Source organism: Copadichromis virginalis, linkage group LG7, assembly GCF_057382275.1.
Source record: "Copadichromis virginalis isolate Kocher_CV1m ecotype Utaka linkage group LG7, C_Virginalis_male_GT1.1, whole genome shotgun sequence".
NCBI lineage: Eukaryota > Metazoa > Chordata > Actinopteri > Cichliformes > Cichlidae > Copadichromis > Copadichromis virginalis.
This window is the reverse complement of record NC_140624.1, coordinates 47,836,971-47,858,153: the sequence shown is the minus strand read 5'-3', so window position 1 is coordinate 47,858,153 and position 21,183 is coordinate 47,836,971. Positions and strand designations below refer to the sequence as shown.

The 21,183-nt window shown below is 38.0% G+C and overlaps 2 protein-coding genes across 3 annotated transcripts in view; one reads left to right on the top strand and one right to left on the bottom strand.

The window, feature by feature from the left end:
* astn2 (astrotactin 2) overlaps positions 1 to 3,579 on the top strand; it is a 295,633-nt gene extending 292,054 nt beyond the window's left edge. Inside the window, exon 23 of the mRNA XM_085463840.1 lies at positions 1,622 to 3,579. Within this exon, the coding sequence (XP_085319966.1) occupies positions 1,622 to 1,859 (238 nt within the window). The 3' untranslated portion in view covers positions 1,860 to 3,579. The remainder of the gene's footprint in view (positions 1 to 1,621) is intronic.
* A 4,742-nt stretch (positions 3,580 to 8,321) lies between these two features.
* pappaa (pregnancy-associated plasma protein A, pappalysin 1a) overlaps positions 8,322 to 21,183 on the bottom strand; it is a 104,571-nt gene continuing 91,709 nt past the window's right edge. For both annotated transcript variants that reach the window (XM_085463838.1, XM_085463839.1), the window contains exon 22: positions 8,322 to 14,209. In XM_085463838.1, coding sequence (XP_085319964.1) covers positions 14,105 to 14,209 — 105 coding nt within the window. In that variant the 3' untranslated portion in view covers positions 8,322 to 14,104. The remainder of the gene's footprint in view (positions 14,210 to 21,183) is intronic.

Below are 21,183 nucleotides of genomic sequence, written 5' to 3'. Positions count from 1 at the left end.
TTATGCCCTGAGTCACGTGCTTCCTAGTCAGCCTTGATAATGTGTTTGGTATTCTGTTGTTTCAGACGTAAGAATTTAGGGGAAATGAGAAAATGCCACCCCCACCACCACCACCCTTTCAGCGAATAAGTGAAAAGGATGTCTGTACTCCTTGCTTAACTAAAGACAGATGTTGATGTAGCAGACACTGCTTTTCAAAACAAAGTGAATTGTGTTTTTCTCTGTATGGACCTTTTTCATTTTAGCATATATATATATATATATATATATATATATATATATATATATATACATATGTATTGTAAAGTCTCTCTCTCTGTATATATATAGATAAGTAGATATATAAATCCTTTGTAATCTGAGCTGACCTGACATGGCATATGGTTCAGTCATGGCTTAAACTTCAGCTCCAGACTCCAGAAGTTTGAGACAAAATTCTTTGTTTCACTCACTCTAGACAGCTGCCTCTGATGTATTGTTAAGCAGAACCAGCACCCAAGAACTCAAAATGCGCCATTGCATGTCTTGGTTTTGTCCCAGACAGGCAGTCTTATCAGATGGATGGGAGAGACTCAGATGCAGTTCTTTGAAATCTGGTGACATTTGTGCAGACAATTCATATGTGGAGACACAGATAAAGGCACAATCCTGATTCTTTTTTTTTTCTGTTTGAATTCATGTGTTAACTTTTTACCACTTTTCTTTTTAATGCATTAAAAATAGGTCTTGTTAGGAACAAACTGGTATCTTTAAACCAGGGCATTTTGTGCCTGCTGGATGAATCTGTTGCCTTTATAATCCCAATTCATTTTATAGATATTTTCATCAACAGCTGCTTATAATTTGTATGAATGACTTTCTTTGATGCTCCATAAAAATCCTAGCCATAGAACAACAGAACAAGCATGTGCTGTTGCTCTGTTGGAGATGCATTTGGTAAGACATGGGTACAAAATGTTGTTCTGTGGTCTTTAAAATTACAACAGCATTACCATAATGACTTAAGATAAGGTATTTTTTGTTACCTTTGTCTAATTTAGAGGCAAAAGATATGACTTGGAGAGACTCTAATAAGTAACCAAACATCTCCCATAATGCATGATAACATGTTATAGTACTACTTGATAGCTAAAGCCTTGCCACTTGCTTACCCAGTGAATACAACAGAGTCCAGGAGAGAGCCTATGAAACAACATGTTGCTGCAAATTACTGCTGTCAGTGTTTTTTGTACTGAATAAAGGTGGTAAAAGTGGTTTACACTGAGGTCATGACTTGAACTGAAGCATCATTATTACGATGAGAAAGATGGACATCAGCCAGACAAGCTTAGGTATTTATACATTAGATATATATTCCTCAGAAATATATAATGTATAGTACCTTGATTTTCTGTACAGCTCTAGTATATATTCATTATGAAATACATTTTTGAAATTGTTCAGTAATTCTGCTTGTGTCCATTGTTGCCTAAACTTCAAGATTATTCCTTTTGCTCTAAAAGAATTTTTGCTCCAGCGATCTCATGTAATCTGCAGTTGTTTTGCGAACAGCAAACTTGAAAGAAAACATAATGATTTAAGTATAAAAGTCATATTTTTGTGATTTTATCTTCTTTAACAGAAAAGCCAACCTCATATTACGTAGGGTGGAGAAGATTAGCCTCTATTGCCGGTCCCTCCTGCGCAGCACCCACATCCAGAGCCGCACCGACACCATGGCATATGTCTACTGCCGGAGTGAAGAGGCACGACCTCCCACCAATATGTGGCATGGCTCTTTACATGACAGTCGCACTGCCTGCATGGAAAAGCTCATTTCTGTACAGCGTAACACATACAGCAGCACCAAACTCCGATGAGACAGGAGTTACGAAATGAGCAGTTCGTCTTTTGTTTTTTTCTTTTTTTTGCAAAATGACATCACTGATTGATGTACCTCTTCAGTACACTCTGCAGCAGTTGCCTCTCACTCGACTGTTGCATTTTGCAAATCGATTGAGGCTGAAAGAAAAAAAAAACTCTCACAGGACTTCATTCACTGGACGTTGTGTTAAAGCTACCGAAAAAAATATTTTTGTGTGGCCTACTTTTATTATGAGAAAGAAGATTATCCCAGAAAAAAAAATCCCTGACATATTTCTCCAGTGATGCCAGTGATTGCACATATCAATGAGAGACTGCAGAGTGAACATGTAAAATATTATTCAGACAAAAGAAAACTGGTTGACTTAAATACTTTGAATGTAAAATCATAGTTCCTTTTTGGTGCTTTGAAGCTTTCCTGGTACACTTAAAAGAAAGAGGAAAAAAAGGAAATATCCATAGTATAACTTATTTGCCTTTACTACCTTCATTCGAAAGGAGAAACTGAACTGTGTTAAAGCCAAAATCACTTACTTGTTTTTAAGTTCACATTAATTAAGAAGAATAACTACACTTTGCTTCAGGAATTTAAAATCGGTAAGTGAGAAAGCATGTAGTTTGACTTACATGACCTTCGATTGATTCACTTGAAACAGCAAGGACTTGTGTGGTAACAGGATTGATATTTGCCTAGTGAAATTATTATGCAAGACGAAGTAGGTGGCATTCAGACATTATATCCAGACTTTTGAGTTAGCTTTAATTTTATTGCTGAAATGAATGAATCATTTTCTTGTATGACTTTCTCGAACTGCAGTACCTATAGCCATGTTATATTACTTAAGTAATATAAGACTATTAGTATTAGTATAAAGAATTCTGATACTGGGGCGGTGGATGAAATCGAATCTTATATCTAGACTTTTGCAAGTTCATGTAATGTGTTTGTAATCTAATGATAAGTTATTGCTTGTGACTGAAACACGACTTGTCATTGTAGCATAAGTCCTGCAAATTGGAAATATACGAGACGCATATAAGAGAAGCAGTAACAGACCTAAGATTATATCAGATCTAAAGCTAAAACTGAAAATGTTAACTGGTTTTCAAAAGTTCTGCCCTCACAGCAGAATTTATACATTTTTTATATTTTTGTTTTTGCAGATAAATATAGCAAGCGTGATAATAAAGCTGTAGATCTGACCAACATTTTCCCAACAGTAGAAAACAGGACAATTACTGCTGACCCAGATGTAAACATGAGGTACTGTACACTGAAATGTGAAGAATCAGTGATTGTAGGAATCACATGTGGTCTGTTTAATCTTCTTGTTTTTCAGTCCAATAACATATCTTCAAAGCCATGGATATTGTTTAACTGAAGATAAACAATGCCTTTTCAATATGTTCATCTCATGTTGTATGAATTGTAATAATAAATTATTATATTGTAAATTTTCAATTGTAAAAAAAAATATGTGTATTATTATGTGGCTTTGTCTTTTTCTGAAGAATGTGAAATATAAAAAAACAACATGTATAAAATGAGAGGATCTTTCTTTTTCCACTACAACAGACTTAATCGTTTAGATTTAGACCTGGGTCTCAGACAGATCTGAACCACTTACTCAGTCATCGTGAGTGGCTAAAACCCACAACAAACATGTATTCCAATTTTTTTTGCCACATCTGCAAATAAAATGTTTTCCTTGTGTATTTGATTTTTTTATTTTTTTTTGTAACGCTTTCCCCATTTTCATTTTATTGGTTATTTCCCACCTGGTAGTTATTTTCCACCTGGTGTGCGATTGTACTGTTGTAATTAAAAATACTTTTGTTTGGAAGCGCATATTTTTCAGTTAACGTCAGTTTCTGGTAACTAATGCAATCCATAAAAAAAAAAACAGAGAGACAAGGGGACTTTGATGTGTCTTTCCAACACAATAACGCTCGCAAAGTTATTACTGTGAGTGATTGGATAATTGTCACAACTTTCAAACCTAAAAGCCTGTTGAGTACTTTCAGATTTGATACGCTCACACTTCCTTGTTTAATATTGCTCAGTTTTTCAAAAGAAAACGTGTAAACCCATATCTAAAACATATAGTGTTCATGAAATCATTTTTTCTGTGGTAAGTATAACGTTTTTTCGTGTTAAAACATTCACAACTGATGATGGTTGTTGGAAAGTACTGCATCTTTTGAAATATCTGCACCTACTCAACTTATCCATATGCCTTTGCCTATGGGGTAATATTCCACCTGTGGAAGAATATTAACCATATCTGATAGGATATGAGACTTTACACAGTGTTAGTTTATGTGTAGACCTGCAATTTTCTGCCCAAAATAAAGTATCTCAACATGTGTTTGAAGGATCACCATGAAATTGTACGTAATGGTCTCCAAAAATCTTCAAAGCCAGTGACTAATGATCCACAGTAATTTTCCTCTAGATCATCCAAAAGCTTGATATTGGATGTTTTGAGTGCCGTATCTCAAGAACTATTTGAAGAATTACAAAGATTTTTCAAACATTTAAAAACCATGGATCCATCATCCATTATATGGGCACTGACATCACTCAGTAGTCCTTGTTTTATGACCTGTTACCTACACAGCTAAAGCACCTTCCACTTATTTTATGTTTTGTGGTATTTCACAAAATTTAGCATGCTGACATGGTAAACCGAAGTAGTGATTATGACTGCTGCAGACACCATGGATGACTATTAATGTCTGCTATACTTGTGTCACATCCACTTGAAGTCTGCCTCAAGGACGTATGTATGTTTAGTGTGGTGTTGTATGATTTCTGCCAAACAAGTCCACCCAAACAATTGGAGTATGAGGCTGACATCCACAAATTGCCTGGTTTTCACCTGTGGATGATGGAATTTACATCACTTGGATTAAAGCAGTTTTCCCTATAGTCAATTATGTGGGAAGCACGACCTGTTAAAATAATGTTAGATGTAACATTATGTAAACTAAGGTTGCCAATGATGCCAGGCTACTGAATCAGAAAAATTCTGCAAAAAAAAAGATAATCAGTTTATTCTAAGCATCTGTCTTTGCACGATTTTATTACACTGGAACAATAGTTTGAATTTACATTGTACTTTGTTTCATCTAATTAATTAAAATTAGGTTGAAGGAGTAAGCAGTATTGATTATCAATATCCAGCATGTATCAACACACAGATGGTGTTTTATAGTTGTGGTTGTGCTAATTAAATGTGGCTCATATGACTAATGTGCCCGACTTGAAATGACACGGACCTCACAGGAGAGAAGCCCATGGTATGCAAACCACTACAATGAAGTTGCACAATATCGGAGCAATAACTGGATCACAATTAATTAGAATGAAAGGAAAATGAGGCGCTGATGAAAATGGCTGTAAGCAATTGTAGAATAGAGTGCAATTCTGTTATTTCTTAAGTTTTACCCAATTTACTGCATGCTCTAGCAGAAAAATATTTACATTGAGTTGGAAAGGGGGAAATCAGTCACTGAACTACCAGCTATCCCCTATGAATTACACTAAATTATGTCATTAACTGAAGGTCTTCATGTGAGCTGCTGGGAAGTATTTTCTCTTTCCACCTCCCTCGACAAACTATTCCTTTACGCTCAGATCCAGTTTCTTTCCAGTCATGCAACATTAACCGCACTTTAAAAATCAGTAGTTTGATGTTCATTCTCACAAACTGGGCCATTAGGCTCATTCAAGAGCCAAGAGCACCACTCACATTTCCATGCCAATGTATCAATGAAGGATGACAGAATGAACAAGAATGAGTTCTATATAAAAAATCTTCCATTGTGTGCATTAAAGCTTAGGTCCTCTCCTATAAGCCTGGAACTCTGAGGATTCTGCGCAGTATCTTAATTGTTCCTAGGACTCCACTCTTCTAGATAGGCACCTCTATTTTGTGTCTGGAATCTGCTGGAGCCACACTTCCAGCTTTGGAGTCACAGTTCCTCATACTCCTATTACCACAGGGACCCCTTTAAGCTTTACCTTCCAAATCTTCTCCATTTGTTCCTTCCCCCAAGTGTTTTCCTAGGGGAGACTCATGCTCCTTCTTTCTGTTGTTGTTATCCGCTGGAATTGCCACATCTGTTCCTTGTCAACCACCATTTTCTGGTTTGTTGGCTAGAAGCTGCTTGTCTGCCAAAAACTGGGATGTCAGCCCTGTTGTTCTCAACACCTTCACTGGTGTCTCCCATATGCTGGATTAGAAGTGGATCGGATAATCTAAAGATGTACTGGTACACTTATATCCTGCTACTATGTGGTGGATAGTGAGGCCTGTAGTTGTGCTGCCATGATCAGAGCCTGTGTGTTGTCCTTCATGTTAGCCTTTTCTAGTCACTGCCTGGATTTCTGGATGTCAGCCACTTCTTGCATCTATCCATGGCCAGTGTTGGGTATAATGCGTTACTAAGTAACGCGTTACTGTAATTAAATTACTTTTCCACTGAAAAAGTAGAGTAACTAATTACTGTTCATTTTTAGGTATTAGGTACTTGCGTTACATTGTAAAATAATTAAACTCGCTGAATATCATTGTTTAATTTCAATAATTTATCTTCTAAACGTAGAAGTAAACTCTGCCGCTTTAACATCGCTGTAGTGCAGGTTCACGTCATTTCGCGCCAGTTTGCTGCATAGTCGTATTCTAAAGCGGAAGATGTCGGACTCGGCTGAAGCGAGTGGCTGTTTTATGAAATGGACATATTCCCGTCTCTTCACTTTTCTGAAACAAGCAGACGAGAATATTACAGTAATATGAACACTTCTGAGTGATCCTTGTTCATCATCCATGGATAACTCCACGGCAACTCCTGCTAAGCAGGCAAACCTCAAATCAAATCAAATCAAATCACTTTTATTGTCACATCACATGTGCAGGTACACTGGTACAGTACATGTGAGTGAAATTCTTGTGTGCGAGCTTCACAAGCAACAGAGTTGTGCAAAATACAATAATGTAACAAGCAAAATACAAGAATGGCTACATCTGAAACTAATAAATATATGTACAATATATAATAGTATATGCATTTCTGGATGTGTATACTAAATATTTTTCTACGTGTGTGTGTGTGTGTGTGTGTGTGTGTGTGTGTGTACACATATTTTACAAATTAAATAGAGTAAACAATAAATAAAATATATAAACCTTGATTTTACTTCAGCAGCACAGAAAGCGTCTGAAGGTGAGCTTAAAAAAATGATTGCAGGCTATATTGTGGAGGAGATGCTACATCTGCAGACTGTAGAGTCTCCGTCTTCAAAAATTTTTTTTTATTATTTAAAGAGTTTAATTTCTATTGTTTGCCCACTCAAGGTTTATAGGGATTTTAAGAAGTATTTAGTTAAATTACTTATTTAGTAATTAAGTTACTTTTCTGACACAGTAATTAGATAAGTATTTTAAATACAATATTGACTAAGTAATTAGTAATTAATTACTTTTTTTAAAGTAACTTACCCAACACTGTCCATGGCACAGTCCATGCAGGAACTTGGTCTTCCATCATAGTTCCTGTGGCCACCTTATTATGCAAGGTGGGTGACCAGTTAGAAATGAGGTATTAGTAGCTTTCGTTTTCCAGAGCCATTTTGCTGTGTCCACCAGATGCCAGTTTTGAGTTGCTTTATTCTATTATCTGATATTATAGCACTGAGCTACCAGGGCCTTTGTGGTCAAGGTGGACATGGTCTTCTGTTCATCCAATATTTACCACATGGGTAAATGGACTGGTTCTTATATAGCGCTATTCTACTCTGAGCACTCAAAGCACTTTACACAACTTGCCTCATTCAACTATTCGCACAAGCACTTTCTTCTATGGACTTTGTCTGCAATTGCTTTTTATCTGACATTCACATGCATTCATGCTATGATGGATGTATCAGATAGCAAAGTATCTGATAATCAGCAACCCTCTGATTAGTAGATGACCTGGTCTACCACCTGAGCTACAGCCTCTCGCATTGGTTTGGCTGGCACAGTAGCACAGTATTAAGCTGAGAGGCATCCAAGTCAGTATGGCTTTGTTTATATGTCTCTCTGTCATGTTCCAAAGTAGGCTCAAGTTGCATTGGAGTCTAGCCTGGGGACCCTTATGGAGTGCAGTGTTGAGTGTGATTTAAACCCCATGAGGGCCCGCTGCTTCCAGCTGATGTTACCTATAGCGTAGACCTAGCAAGCTAATCTAATTTCAAGGAATGACCTGAAATTCCTTGAAATTTGGGGACAGCATTTGGAAAGGTTTTATACTGAAGCTTGAATCTGTTCAAGCTTCTTACACACTGACAAAAGGAAGTTGCTAGCTACTTACAAGGCTGGACCCACATCTTTTTGTCTATGCAGCGTTGTCTGTCAATGATTAAAAAATATTGGAACTTTAAAAAAAAAAAAACAGACCACAGACATCCAGCATTATGCTCACTTTAACCAGTGTTTTATTTCTACACAATAAATGACAGCAAAATGAACATGATACTCATCTTTATGACTCTTTTATGAAAATATAGCACATATCAGACATGTTTTGCAATGTACCAGAGCACCAAAAAATATATAATTGCAACTGTGACAACAGAGAGAACAATCGGCTGAAACATAAAAGTCCAGTCTGTTGTATATGTGCCTGAAAAGTGCATACTGTGTAAGAAAAAAAGTGAGAGGAGGTCATCTGAGGGAGCAAGGGCCCACTGAGTTTGATGGCTACCTTTACAGTGTCGGTGAAATTCTCAGCAAACACAAAAGCATATGGATAAGACTCAGTAACATACAGTATGAAGATAAATGAAATTTTTGTTGGTTAGTGTCAGTCAACTCAGACAAATGTGAAAGGAACTTTTCAATACATAATAATGTTAAGTTTAATTATGAGGATGAATCTGAACAGACTGCTAAGAAATTGTTATGATATTATTCATCTAAAAAACAAATAATTTATTACACAATGGATAAATTCAATTCATGGTTAAGACAGCTGACAACAGTACTAGAATTAAGCCATTAGGAACAAATAAATGCAGACAAGTGGTGTGGTAAAGCATCACTTTTTTGTGGGGTTTTTTTTTTTGCTTTTTGTTTAGTTTTTTTTTTTTTTTTTTCTGTCTTGCAGGTGATACTTTGACACAATGCACAACATTTCACGGTTCATTTCATTGTATAATAGTTATGATAAAAATCAATCGGAGACCTACTCCCAAACAGTTAGTACATGGTTTGCAAATACAATCATCATATAATATTACTATTTACATCTTAAAATATATTTGTTGAGCAACTGAGTACGAAACATTGCAGTAATACCACTAGATACCCACATACTATGCAAATACACTTTTTTTTGTAGGTCCAACTCAGAAAAAAAGGGCAATCCAACTTTTTTTTTTTTTTTTAAATTGATCTACTGAAGGTTTAGGAAACAGATAAGGGACCATTCTATAACAAGAGGCCTGTGAGAGGTACTTCATGTCTTACAACACGCATAGACAATTTCTTACGAGATGGCACACCAGTATTTTTCTCCACAAAGATTTGTGCAAAAACATTAGGTATTTAGACACACTTTCTCGCACTCTCCACTGCACTTTAAATGAGTTAGACACAACGTTTCCGACATTTTTTTTAACATAACATAAAAAGCCAGGTGTTAAATGAAAAGCAAAAAACAAACAGTTGTTGATGGAGATGTGGAGAATTACTAAAGCCTTGCAAAAAACGTTGCCATAAACGTCATATTATGTGATAAGCATATGCTGTAGGTGAGGCGAACTGTTGTTGCTTGAGCCTAGCTTCAAAAGACTCTGTAAGCTGGGCAAACATCCTCTCTAATTTTCACAGGGCAAGCTTGACCCTGCTTGCCCTAAACAGGCATGCCTGACAGTGACAGATGAGGCAGTGTGTCGAGGTGTGGGGAGGTAGAGGTAGCAAGGGGGTGGGAGGGGTGGTAGGAGTCCCAGAGAGATATGGTTGCCAACCCCGGGAGAAACTCTGACTCACTGGCCTCGGCGTGTTGCCAGTCAGGCTGGCCACCTCTGGCTTAGGGGCAGCCTCTGTGAGTACACATTTTCACACCTGGACAAATAGCAAGACAGGCCAGGAAAAGCAGTCCACCCGTTCCTACCTCTGCCCCTACCCACCTTCTACTTTTCTGCCATCCAAGAACGCTCACCATCACCTGCCTACTGACCTCCAGTCCAATTTTCCCCTTAATTTTCAAGCTCTTTCTTTGCCATTTGCCAACGTTCTTCTGTCCTCAGCTGCCTGTTCCTTGTGCATTACAATGGTTTCTCAAAACGTTACTTGTTACATTATTTGTAGTTGTACTCAGCCATTATGTGGTTAAAACTCACTGCATGTGTGTGTGTGAATGTATTGCTTGTCTGCCTCTGTGTGTGTTTTACAAAAAATGAGAAACAAAGAAAATGAAACGTTTACATTCTAGTTTTGATTATAAAAAAAATACACTGCACTCAGTAACATTTAAATATGGTGAATCATCACTGTTTGCAAGCAATATCCATCTACACATATTGAGCAACGAGAGAAGTTCTTTCTGTGGTTGTTGGTCTAAATTGTACTGTTTATATCTTATCAGTGCTTGACAGCATTGATCACAATATACTGTGACAACAGAGACAGAATGACAGTTTTGACTTGCAACCTATAATATGTTGGTTTATAGGAACAACGTAAAAAATAACTTACATGGACATTAAATATAACTTAAAAAAGTATAACACTCTCAATAAATAGTTCTACTATTTACACCATTGTTATGAGACTCAAAATGTCGCTAAAATACCAAAAATATAGAAGCAGCAAACATTACAAGCATGAGGTACAGCAAGGGATCGTGTGATGACTACAGTAGAGAGGTGACGTCCTCATCCAATGCACGACTGTATAATTTCTCTCATGACTATCGTGGTTAGCTATGGCTTATGGGTACCTTTTCAAATATAAACAAAATAATTTGCAAGTTGACATTCAGTCACATTCTGCAGACTTTCTTGGTGATAACAATCACTTGTTTTGGTATCCAGATATCAGCTGATGATGCACATAATGGCTGAGGAGGATATTTCTAAATGATTCTAAGTATGTGGAAGCAACAACAGATTACTCTTTTTTATAGAGTGAAGGAAAGGGTCCAATGACAGGTTTCAGATTCATCCCAGCTGGAATGGCTTTCCAGTAACCTCAGTGGCAAATGATGAACCACAGTACTGCATATTACTGGTATGGCGTAGTGAATGTAGGTCAGTCTCCCCCCACTGGTGACAGTTTTGTGTAAAGCAGCAGAATCTGGAGTACTAATATTACATATAATTTGATAATATAATATAAGACATTTTTACCAGGACTATATGGTATTCAATAAAGTGTTAAATGCAATCTTAAAAGTCTTTGTAAATGACTTTACAAAGACTTTCAAGAGTCCCTGTTAACGGGAATTTCTTCATTTACACGCTTCTTCAACATCTCTTGGTTTCTCTGGCACAACGTTCACCTTCGGCCTTAGATAACATATTACACAAACACCAAGGAAACTAAAGATAAATAAAATTTTAATCTAACTAGATCTTAATTACGTGATAACTATTTTTAAATGTGTACTAATGTGTATCCAGTTGTCTTGGATTTGGGGCTTCATTGGATTATGCATAAAGGGATATATGTTTCACAACGACAGCACCTCCATACTTCATTAATAAAATCAAATGCACCATATAGGTCAGATACAAGAAAGGAAAAAAACAAAACAACAGAATAGCAACACAAGGAGTCAAATGGCCAAATATCATACAGTTTGATTCAGGTCACCATTTTGACAATAGCAGCGTCTAAACATTTTTGAAATATTTACTTTTCCCCTCTTACATGACAGCTAGAAAGTGCAGTAACTGAGGTCAATAGTAGAAACACTGATTTAATATGACATTTTGTTAAAATGAAATGCATGAAAAAGGACAAAAAACCCTCCTGTCCAAGAACATATAGCAATATTTACACAATATCTTGATTTTTTTTCCTTTATATTTGGTGGAAAATAATACCTTGACTTTTTTTATATGTTCTGGTATTGACTTGTTTTATTGGTTCTATTGCGCTGACACTACAATTTAGGACCACGTATTTATGAGAATGATCTGGAATTCTATAGCAGCCTAATGTTTGTCACAGGGACTGTGCCACTGGCCCAAGTTTAATGAAATTAAATGTATATTCAAGCCATGAATATGATTTCAGCCAAATAGGAGCAGCAAACATTGGACCAATATGCTAAGCAGCCTTCATTATCAAATGTGCATGAGAATAAAACTCGTGTGTATGTGTTTGGATAGAAGAGTAATAAGATACCGTGCTATTGTAGCAGCCGTGTAGTCTGACAAAATCTAGCACAATGGGGCCAGAAAACCCAAGATTCACAATACTGAGAAGAGCTGATCAGAACAAGCAAGTGCACTTTGTACTGAAGAGAATAGTTTTAAAAATTACTTAAAGACGACACAGCCAGAAAACGTAGGGAGCTTTGATTGTGTTGTGACTGCAAATGGCGTGTTGACATATACATCCAAATGTCATTTTCATGTACAACCTTGTTGCCTGCAGAGCTAGAATACTACGGCATCCAATAGTCCTGAGGGGGAGAGAAAGAGAACCTGTTTATATGATTGCGTACATAAGCAATGTGTTGTGGGGCAGATATGGTCTTTGACCTACGCTCTCTCTCACAGACTATATCCACCCCTTCAACTCGGTACTCCTGTGTGACTGTGCTGTGCAGTACTGTGTGCTCAAGGAAGCCACAGACTACAGGAAAGCACTTACTACATTCGGAGAAGGACTGGGATGTTTTTAATTTCAGTTTAAACTGTTTGAATCGGGGCTTGAGGTAACAAAGTTCTTATCAAGCGTCGCAAGGGGTGAGTTGAAACTGAAACTAAAATCATGCGAGCCCAAAGTGAGGTGTTATCGATGACATTCCTTAAGTCGTGATCAATGTATGTTGTATTTTTCTTTTCTTTTTTTTTGGGGGGGGGGTTACTAGGTGAAAGACGCAAGGACAATTGAGGTTCTGGATTTCTTTTAAAGTTCTTAGTGCATTTTATATGTGGTGTTGTCAACATGTGTTCTAATGCAGTCTATGTTAATGTGAGAAAATGTATTATGAGCAAACATACAAGTGTGAATGAATGCTGTAAAGAGGTACTTTAAGCAGCAAGGAAGACAAAGCTGTCTAACCCAGTTAAATGTTATTATGTGAAGATGGGCAGTAGTGAAAGCCCTAAAATGTTTTCACTATGCTTTTGGGATTTTGCTCTATACTTATGAAATTGTCTTCGGAAACTGTTTCTGTGGCTAGCTGTGGTTTGTGTGCGCCTTTATATTTTGGGTTTTTGTGAGTGTGTTGAATCTGCGACTTCCAAATTAACATGGCTCTCTTATTCCCCACCAAGATCGAAATAACCTAAAGCCTCTGATGTGCCAGTGAAGAAACACACTTTACTTATGGTGACACACAGATATAGAATATCTGACCAGCACCAACTTCTAGCCCCTCCAAAAAAAAAGTTGAACAAGCTTTCAGAGTGTGTGAGGATTATTTTTAACATTTGTCTTAACTTCCTTCATATTTCTGAAACACAATCAATGCTATCCTTGACGTATGCATTTTGATATACCTTTGGTTCAATCACTTGATTGTAGAGTAAGGTCACTAAAATAGACACTAAAGCCAGCACAAAACTCAACAAAAGGCATGCTACCTAGGCTTGGTTATGTTGTTGTTGTTGTTGTTTTTGTTCTTTTTTTTGTTTTGTTTTGTTTTCTCTTTTTTTTTTTCAAAAATGTCTGCTTCATGTAATTCATTTTATTTCGTGTTTTTTTTTCTTGCTTTGCTTAATGTGTACTTTAATGATTTAATGTATTGCAGGGGTTACTTTCCTTTAAGCTGAAAAATGAAGGTATTATGGAGTCCCATCTTCTTTTCTGTATCTTTCGGTTGTGGAGAGATGGAGGCATTTCAGCAGGTTGGGGTTGCAGTATGGATGGATGGAGAGGTATGCCTTGTAAGCAGCATGTGCAGGAAATCGAAGGCCAAGAAGAGGATGAAGGAGAGTCTGCCTCAGCCACTTTGGCTATGTGGTGTTGGGGAAAGGGTCCTAGGTTGTTGAACAAAGGGTCCTTGCTAAGGTTGGTCACCCCAGGTAGTGGACATGCTCATCCTTTCTGTTCTCTACAGCATTGGGATCCCGACAGGAACACTCATCTCGTAAGTCACAGGACATTGGGAATGGAATCACCTGCGTAGAGAATGAGAAACTTAAATTCATATGTAATTGCCAACTTTAGAGCCCATCTATCCATTTTTTAATGCTTATGAAGTTGTAAGCTCACAAACACAAACACATGCTCTTTATCCTCAAAACAGAAGTTGTCCAAATATTCTTAGTCAAAACCTGAACCCTACCTAATCCTGAAGCTAAACTGTTACATCCTCAACGTCACTATAGTAACACTTCTTCATAACCTCAATGTACAACACCAGCTCCAAGAGAGTTTGGACGATGTGTAAAAAAACCAAAAACCCACAAAATGGAATAATTTGCAAATCTCATAAAGCAATGTTTTATTTTCAATAGAAGATAGAAAACCATTGTACCATTTTCTGCAGGAACATTTTACAACTAATTAAGTTAAATGGGAGCATCCAGTAATGTGACTCCACATAAAAACAGCATCTTAGACAGGCAGAGTTTCTCATGAATATAGAAGGGCAGTGGATCCCAAATCACACAAAACAAATATCAACTACAATGCATAATCCCAAAAAGTTGATTCTTTGCATCTGGACATAGCGTTTTTAGTGGAGAAATGTTTCATCATTCATCCAAGTGACTTCTTCAGTCTCAGCTGACTGCAGGGTTCCCCAACCTTATAAACAGTACATTTGCACAATGACTGACACTAGCACCACTGACAAACAATGAGCTGTGAGGTTAGTCTCATAATCATAATATGTCCATTGTCATGACCGTTGATCACAACCACTGATCAAAGACGATTAGTAGCATTCACAGAGAGTTGGGCATCCCTAGCATCCAACATCAGCATGGAGGACAGGAAGCCACTCACATCACTTAGTAATGACCAGATGATGAACTATTTGAAATGTCCATATCTGGAGGATTGAGCATGCATCAAGACACATTACATAATATTATCAAAAGAATATGGAGCACTATAGACAAAGCTGAAGATCTGGATATCTTTGGGCCCTCAGGTTACACTACATTAAAAACTGGCATGATTCTGTTATCAGTGCATGATTTCAGGAACAGTTCCAGAAATCCTTTGTGTGCTCTGTCATTCAAAGAAGAAGCCATATTATCATTTTAAATGAACCAAAGTTCAATGCTGCTCTTTGGTCACAGCAATCAAACTTGTATTTATTTACTGAAAACATGGATGCTGTATGCTCTGGACCATGAAGAGGAAAGGGACCATCCCACTTGATGTAACTGCTCAGTTCAAAAGCCTGCATCTCTTATGTTATGGGATACATAAGAGATGTGTAAACTGGCAGCTTGCACATCTGCAAAGATGCATCGATATTGAATGCCATATACAAGTTTTAGAGCAATATATACTCCCATATGGATGACATGTTTTTAATCAAGGCCTGTCAAACAACATGGCTTCATAGTAGAAATGTCCAGATGCTGAACTGGCCTGCCTGCAGTCCAGATCTTTCACCAACTGAATACATTTGGCGAACCATGAAAAGAAAAATACAACAAAGAAGACCCAGGACTGTTTGAGCAGCTAGGATCCTCTATCAGACAAGAACTGGACAACATTCCTCTCCCAAATGTCCAGCAACTGGTTTCTATTTACATTTTACACAACATTCCAGCTTTTTTGAAATTGGGGTGGTAAAATATGAAAATAAGAAAAAAAAATGTCTGAGAAGGGTAGCACCATGAAACTAATGGGCAATTACATCTAACAAGTCTTTTCATGCTAGAAATTTGCAGTACTTTATGTGATGCCATCAAACAGTAGTGTCATTCTACTATGAGGTGACTTTAGGTAAGTGTTTGGTCTTTTTTTCAACATTTTCTGCTCATAGAAGACTCATGATATTAACCATACTATTACAGCAATTGATCCCCTTGTTTTTTCTGATAGTCTTATGTCAAAGTGAAATCCTGCAGGTGAACACAGAACCGGAAGATCAGTGGACATTGCCTCTGGCTTTGACGTCACTAGATAACGATGGTAATGCGTCACTAGCACCAGCTGCTGCTGACTTGTCTGCCCACCTCTTGGGGGGCCTGCTTCAGCTGATTCGGTACACAAAATGTGTCCTTCATCTGCAGGCCAAACAAGAAACACGTGTGGTCCAAGCAGTGAAAGGCAGCCGGTGAACCAAGGATGTCTGCATTTTGTCCTAGGCTTGCTATCAATGTCATTTCTTTCACGTTAGAGCAGACTGATACTTCATTTTTTGCACAATGAGTTTCAGTATACACTGAAAATGTATAGAACCTGGTCAGTGCAACCAGCAGATTCTAACAGCACGTCTCAAGACAAAGACAGCTATTAGTGAAAGCTATCTGGCTACTAGAGGATGAGTTGTTTCCAGGAGAGGATCATTGTGCTATTAACTAAATACGGAGTAGCTGCTGTATAATTACTGAGACTACTCCTATGCCATCTTACAAATTACACCATGAGCTCATACTATCTAAAAATTTGAATTTCCCATTAACTAAAAGATGCTGTTAAAAACTTAATTTGATCTACAATCACACACTGATTGATTTCCTGTCTACAACTAAACAATTTTATCAGATCTTCAAGTTTCTGATAGTTTTCATTAGATTCAGTTTAACTATAATGGAATTGTGTAGTGCAGAGGTCCAAAGCTTGGGAGAGTGAGGTAAAACTGGAAGAAAGGTGGCCTGCTGATAAGCAAACAGTCTCTAAGCTATTACAGCTTCAGCCACAAAGGCGTAAAGATCAGTCAACCAGCTTCCAGTGGCTAGGAAAAATATGTATCCTCTGATCGCTTGGAAAGTGGTTTTTGGAGGTTGCTGGCTATCTCCAGTGAGTCAAAAAGAGGGTGCTGCACCAAAAACACCCTGTAGCATTGATTTGGCTACTGCATCTTTTGAAATGTGTTGGTTGCAGTGTTAAGGAACAGCATTTAGTTTGGAGTCAAGCATTCTAATGCGTAGCCTTTTTTCCTCAGCCACACGTTTCATTTTGCATGGAATCTGCTCATATCCAGTGTACAGTTTACATTGTACAGAATTTCATTACCACTTGATGAGTGTTTGCAGATACGACAGTAGTCTTCCTGACCAGCGAGAGCTACTGTCTAACAATAATTTGGAAACTAATGTCAACTACTTGTACTCACTAGTAGTTGGTGATTGTGCAAACTTCTGGTGACTGCAGCTACCTGCTAGAAACCGACGCATTTGCAAAGAGATTTTCTGTGTAGCGCCATTTACCAATATGCCATATACCGCTACATACCAGTTTGTGACAGTTTCACACTAGCAGCTGCCAGCAACTTGTATTATACATCTACTATACACTTTTCCACAGTGGCCAGTAGTTTCCAGGGGTCAGTGACCCGCTTCAAGGCTTGCATGACTGAAATAAGGCGTGCTAGCCTTATAATATATATATAAAAAATTTGATTTCATAGTACTTTTCTAAAAAAAAATTAGAAAAGCAAAATTTGAAATTGCTTTAGATTGCAGTTAAAAGAAAATGCTTACAACCAAAATGTTATACCTTCATTGGTGCCAAATGACATAAAATAGGGGCAATAATTTTAAGAATTGGGACTTTATTGACAGCGGGTCTGTGGGGGAGCATGCTAGTCACAGAGGAGCAGTGACGCAGGTTCTCCTTTGAAATTAGGTATAAAATAAGTTGTTTATGTGTGGGGGCGGTGTTCTTAATGTCAGGGCCAGGTGGGCAGTGCCCAGACTCCTCTGAGAAAATGAGGCCTACGTGTGATGACTTTACAAGCCCAAGGCCAGACACACTTCAAAAACAGCTGTCAAATGCATGACCAGAGTTTCCTTTGTAGCATTTTGAAGCCAAGAACATGGGGTTCCTCATTCCCGTACAACTCTTTCCTAGTTTAATTACAAAAATTCTGAGTTTCACACTTCCACATTGTTTGTTTTGGAGTGTCTCGCTTGCTGTGTCTTGCTTTATTATTCCCCTTCTCTTGCAGCACAATATCTCAATACACTTCCCATTCCTTTATTTCTCCTCCAAGGGCAGTTCTGTTTATCTCTCAATCTAGAGAGTGATGGTGGGTGGCAAATTTGACATGGTTTCCTTTGACCTTGACCTCCAGGGTGGCTGCGCCAGCTGCCACATCTGGCCCTGACTTAAGGTTCTCTCAGGGTGGCTGGGAAATTAGACTGACTGACTGGCCTTGTGGGCCTGGGGGCCATCGTGCTGCCCTATGTCCCTGGGCTAGAGAAGGCCTGTGCGAGGACACCCACTGACAGCAACATGAAAGCCCTTCAGAAGAACACAGACTTTGTCAGAGCCACATCCTTCAATTTCAGGAACAGGACGAAATAACAGAGTTCCTATTGACATGTCTGTGTTTGCAGTTTGTGCGTTTAAGCCAGCGCTTAAAGGAAAGAAGGTGGCTTTTTGGGCAAAGGGCTGGGAGAAAGGGAAATGGCTTATCTAGAGATCTAGAGATACCAAACTGTTTATTACGTAAATTACATAAATAAGATTATTAGAGGGAATTATAAAAATATATATGGCTGCTTACATGTCATTATAGATTAGAGTGTGTTAATACAGATGTTTTGCTTTCTTATTCAGTCTTTATCTAGAATTTAAGATATAAGCAAAACCTAACCAGTGGCATGTTCATGCTCCTACATTCATATATTACATTCACAGGTCTGAAGATTTCAAAGAATTGTTTGTCACAGCACCAAGAGCACTAGTGTACTGAAAAACCTAAAAATTAATTATCAGTGAAATCTTACAAGTATATGAGTCTGAGATAACCGAGGCCATTAAGAAATTTAAATTAAAAGTCACAGACTTATGCTATAAATACAAAATTGGAATGAGAGCGAGAGACAGAAAGAACAATGGGCAAAAATAAAGTTGTTACAGATTAGATATGGAAGGAAAAAGAGCCACTTAAGAACCAAAGAACACATAACTAACTTTTGGCAATTCAAATGCAAGCACTTGGCATCCGTTACCAGCCTAAACCCCTAAAACCTGTGGGGAGTGTGTCCTCCAGCTGTGTAACTACCTTTGCTCAGCTGTGTAGAAAAGCCCTGCTCTTTATATTCCCCTCTCTCTCATGCTTTTTTGCCCAGTCCACCTTCAGTCCTTGCTCCCCATACTCATACAAATAAATAGTAGGAATTAAAGGAAACTATGCCATTAAAATCTGAATTCTATCACAGTACACTGGCCTCCATGTGGAAAAGCAACAGCCACTTTTCATAAAAGATCATGTGTTAAAGATTGTGTGTTTCCAGGTGACTTACATAGAGACAGGATTTGTTTTTGTTTCAAAAGATGGATTGCAGCCATAGCGGTTAGTAGATATCAGACTGTCACCTGAACAAAAAGCATCAGTCATGACACATAGCAAATCATATGTTGAGCATACTTGTGCTAGACTGAGAGTGGTAAACAGCGGCGAGGGGCTGGGAAAGATCTCAGCGCCCACCCGAGACCCAAATCAGACAGAAAAACATACAGGCACATTCATAAAATGTTCTCAAAGAGAGGCCAACTATATCCAAGAAAGGAATTCCTTCCAAAATAGGTGGTGGGGGGGCTAAAAAGGGTCTTGTGCAGGGAACCCTCAGAAAGGCACACTCCATAACCCTTACTTCCTCTCCTCTCTGCCTGTCCAAATCCAGCCAACAGCTTGCAACTATTAAGGGGAGATCCTGTGGTGACCTTACGTGCAGCCAGTCCTTGCACCTTCAAAGCTCCTGGGGTTGAACAACACACAGCAAGTCATCCAGAACTCCTAATACACAAATCATTACCAAAACAAAGGGATATAGCAGTATTTGCTGGGAAGTGGAAGAAAAGTAAACGAGGTCCGTTGCTTTTCAGTACATTTTCCCCTTATTTTTTCCCCCTTCCAGCTGTTATTCAGCTCTTATCGGGAATAAATTCTGAACGAACATGCAAAAAGAGAAAGCTCTGGAAAACTTAAGTGAAAATTACATAATTCCTTTAATATGATTTTGTTTGGTAAGAAAACAAAGTGCTCCGGATTGTGTCTGGAGGAAATTGTATTACATTCCAAACATTAAGATTTTTCACATTGAACTGTTGAATCAGTTTACATTTTAAGAGGCATGGATTGTGATGCCGGAGAGCATAATAATAAACAATCGTGCAACAGCGGTAAAGAAGTCACTTTAAGCGGCTTTCATTAACTGGGGTGTACAGATGTTTTCATGAATTGTGTTGTATCTCTTCCATCATTGAACTGACATAAAAATGATAAACTACTGACCATTACATGACCTTTTTGGATTTTGGTTGCAGAATAAAGAAGTGAGGGTGAATACTTGTTGATTTATCTATTTATTATCCATAGACTTGCTGGACGGACTCAAATCATAGAAAAGATATACGATGATGAGTGCATGTTGGAAAACCATTTTGTTCTGTTACCAAAATAGAGAAGTAAATAGAAGTAATCAGGCAAACAAGATCTGTCTGTGGTTTTATGAAAATAAAGCACCAGTAAGTTCAATGACATACACTGGGAACAATAACAAGCAAGAGTAAAATTCCTACTGAATGACCAGTAACTGATGGTTTGTGTCTGTTCAGGTGCGTTTTGTTTGTGTGTGAATTAGATTAAGCGAGAGTGAGAAAAAAAAAGACAACCCAAGTGACTGAAAGTGGGAATGTGTGAAGGGAAGACTGCATGATAATGAGATAATGAATGAGGGAATGCAGAGATGGGGGTGGGGCGTTGGGCTCCTATGGAGTTTTCCATTAGTCTTTGAGAAGGCCTTTGCTGGTTCTCATTCTTCTGTAGGCTACTATCACGGCTCCTATGTGCATTCACGCTCTCTACACTGCACCACCTTTACTCAGTTTATTCATACTAGACAAAAAGGTATTTAAAAACTACTCTTCTCACCCTCAATGGTCACCATGTTAGCTACGTTAAGAAGCCAGCGGAAGAAAGATTCATTTTCAGCGTCGAAGGTGATGGCAAAAG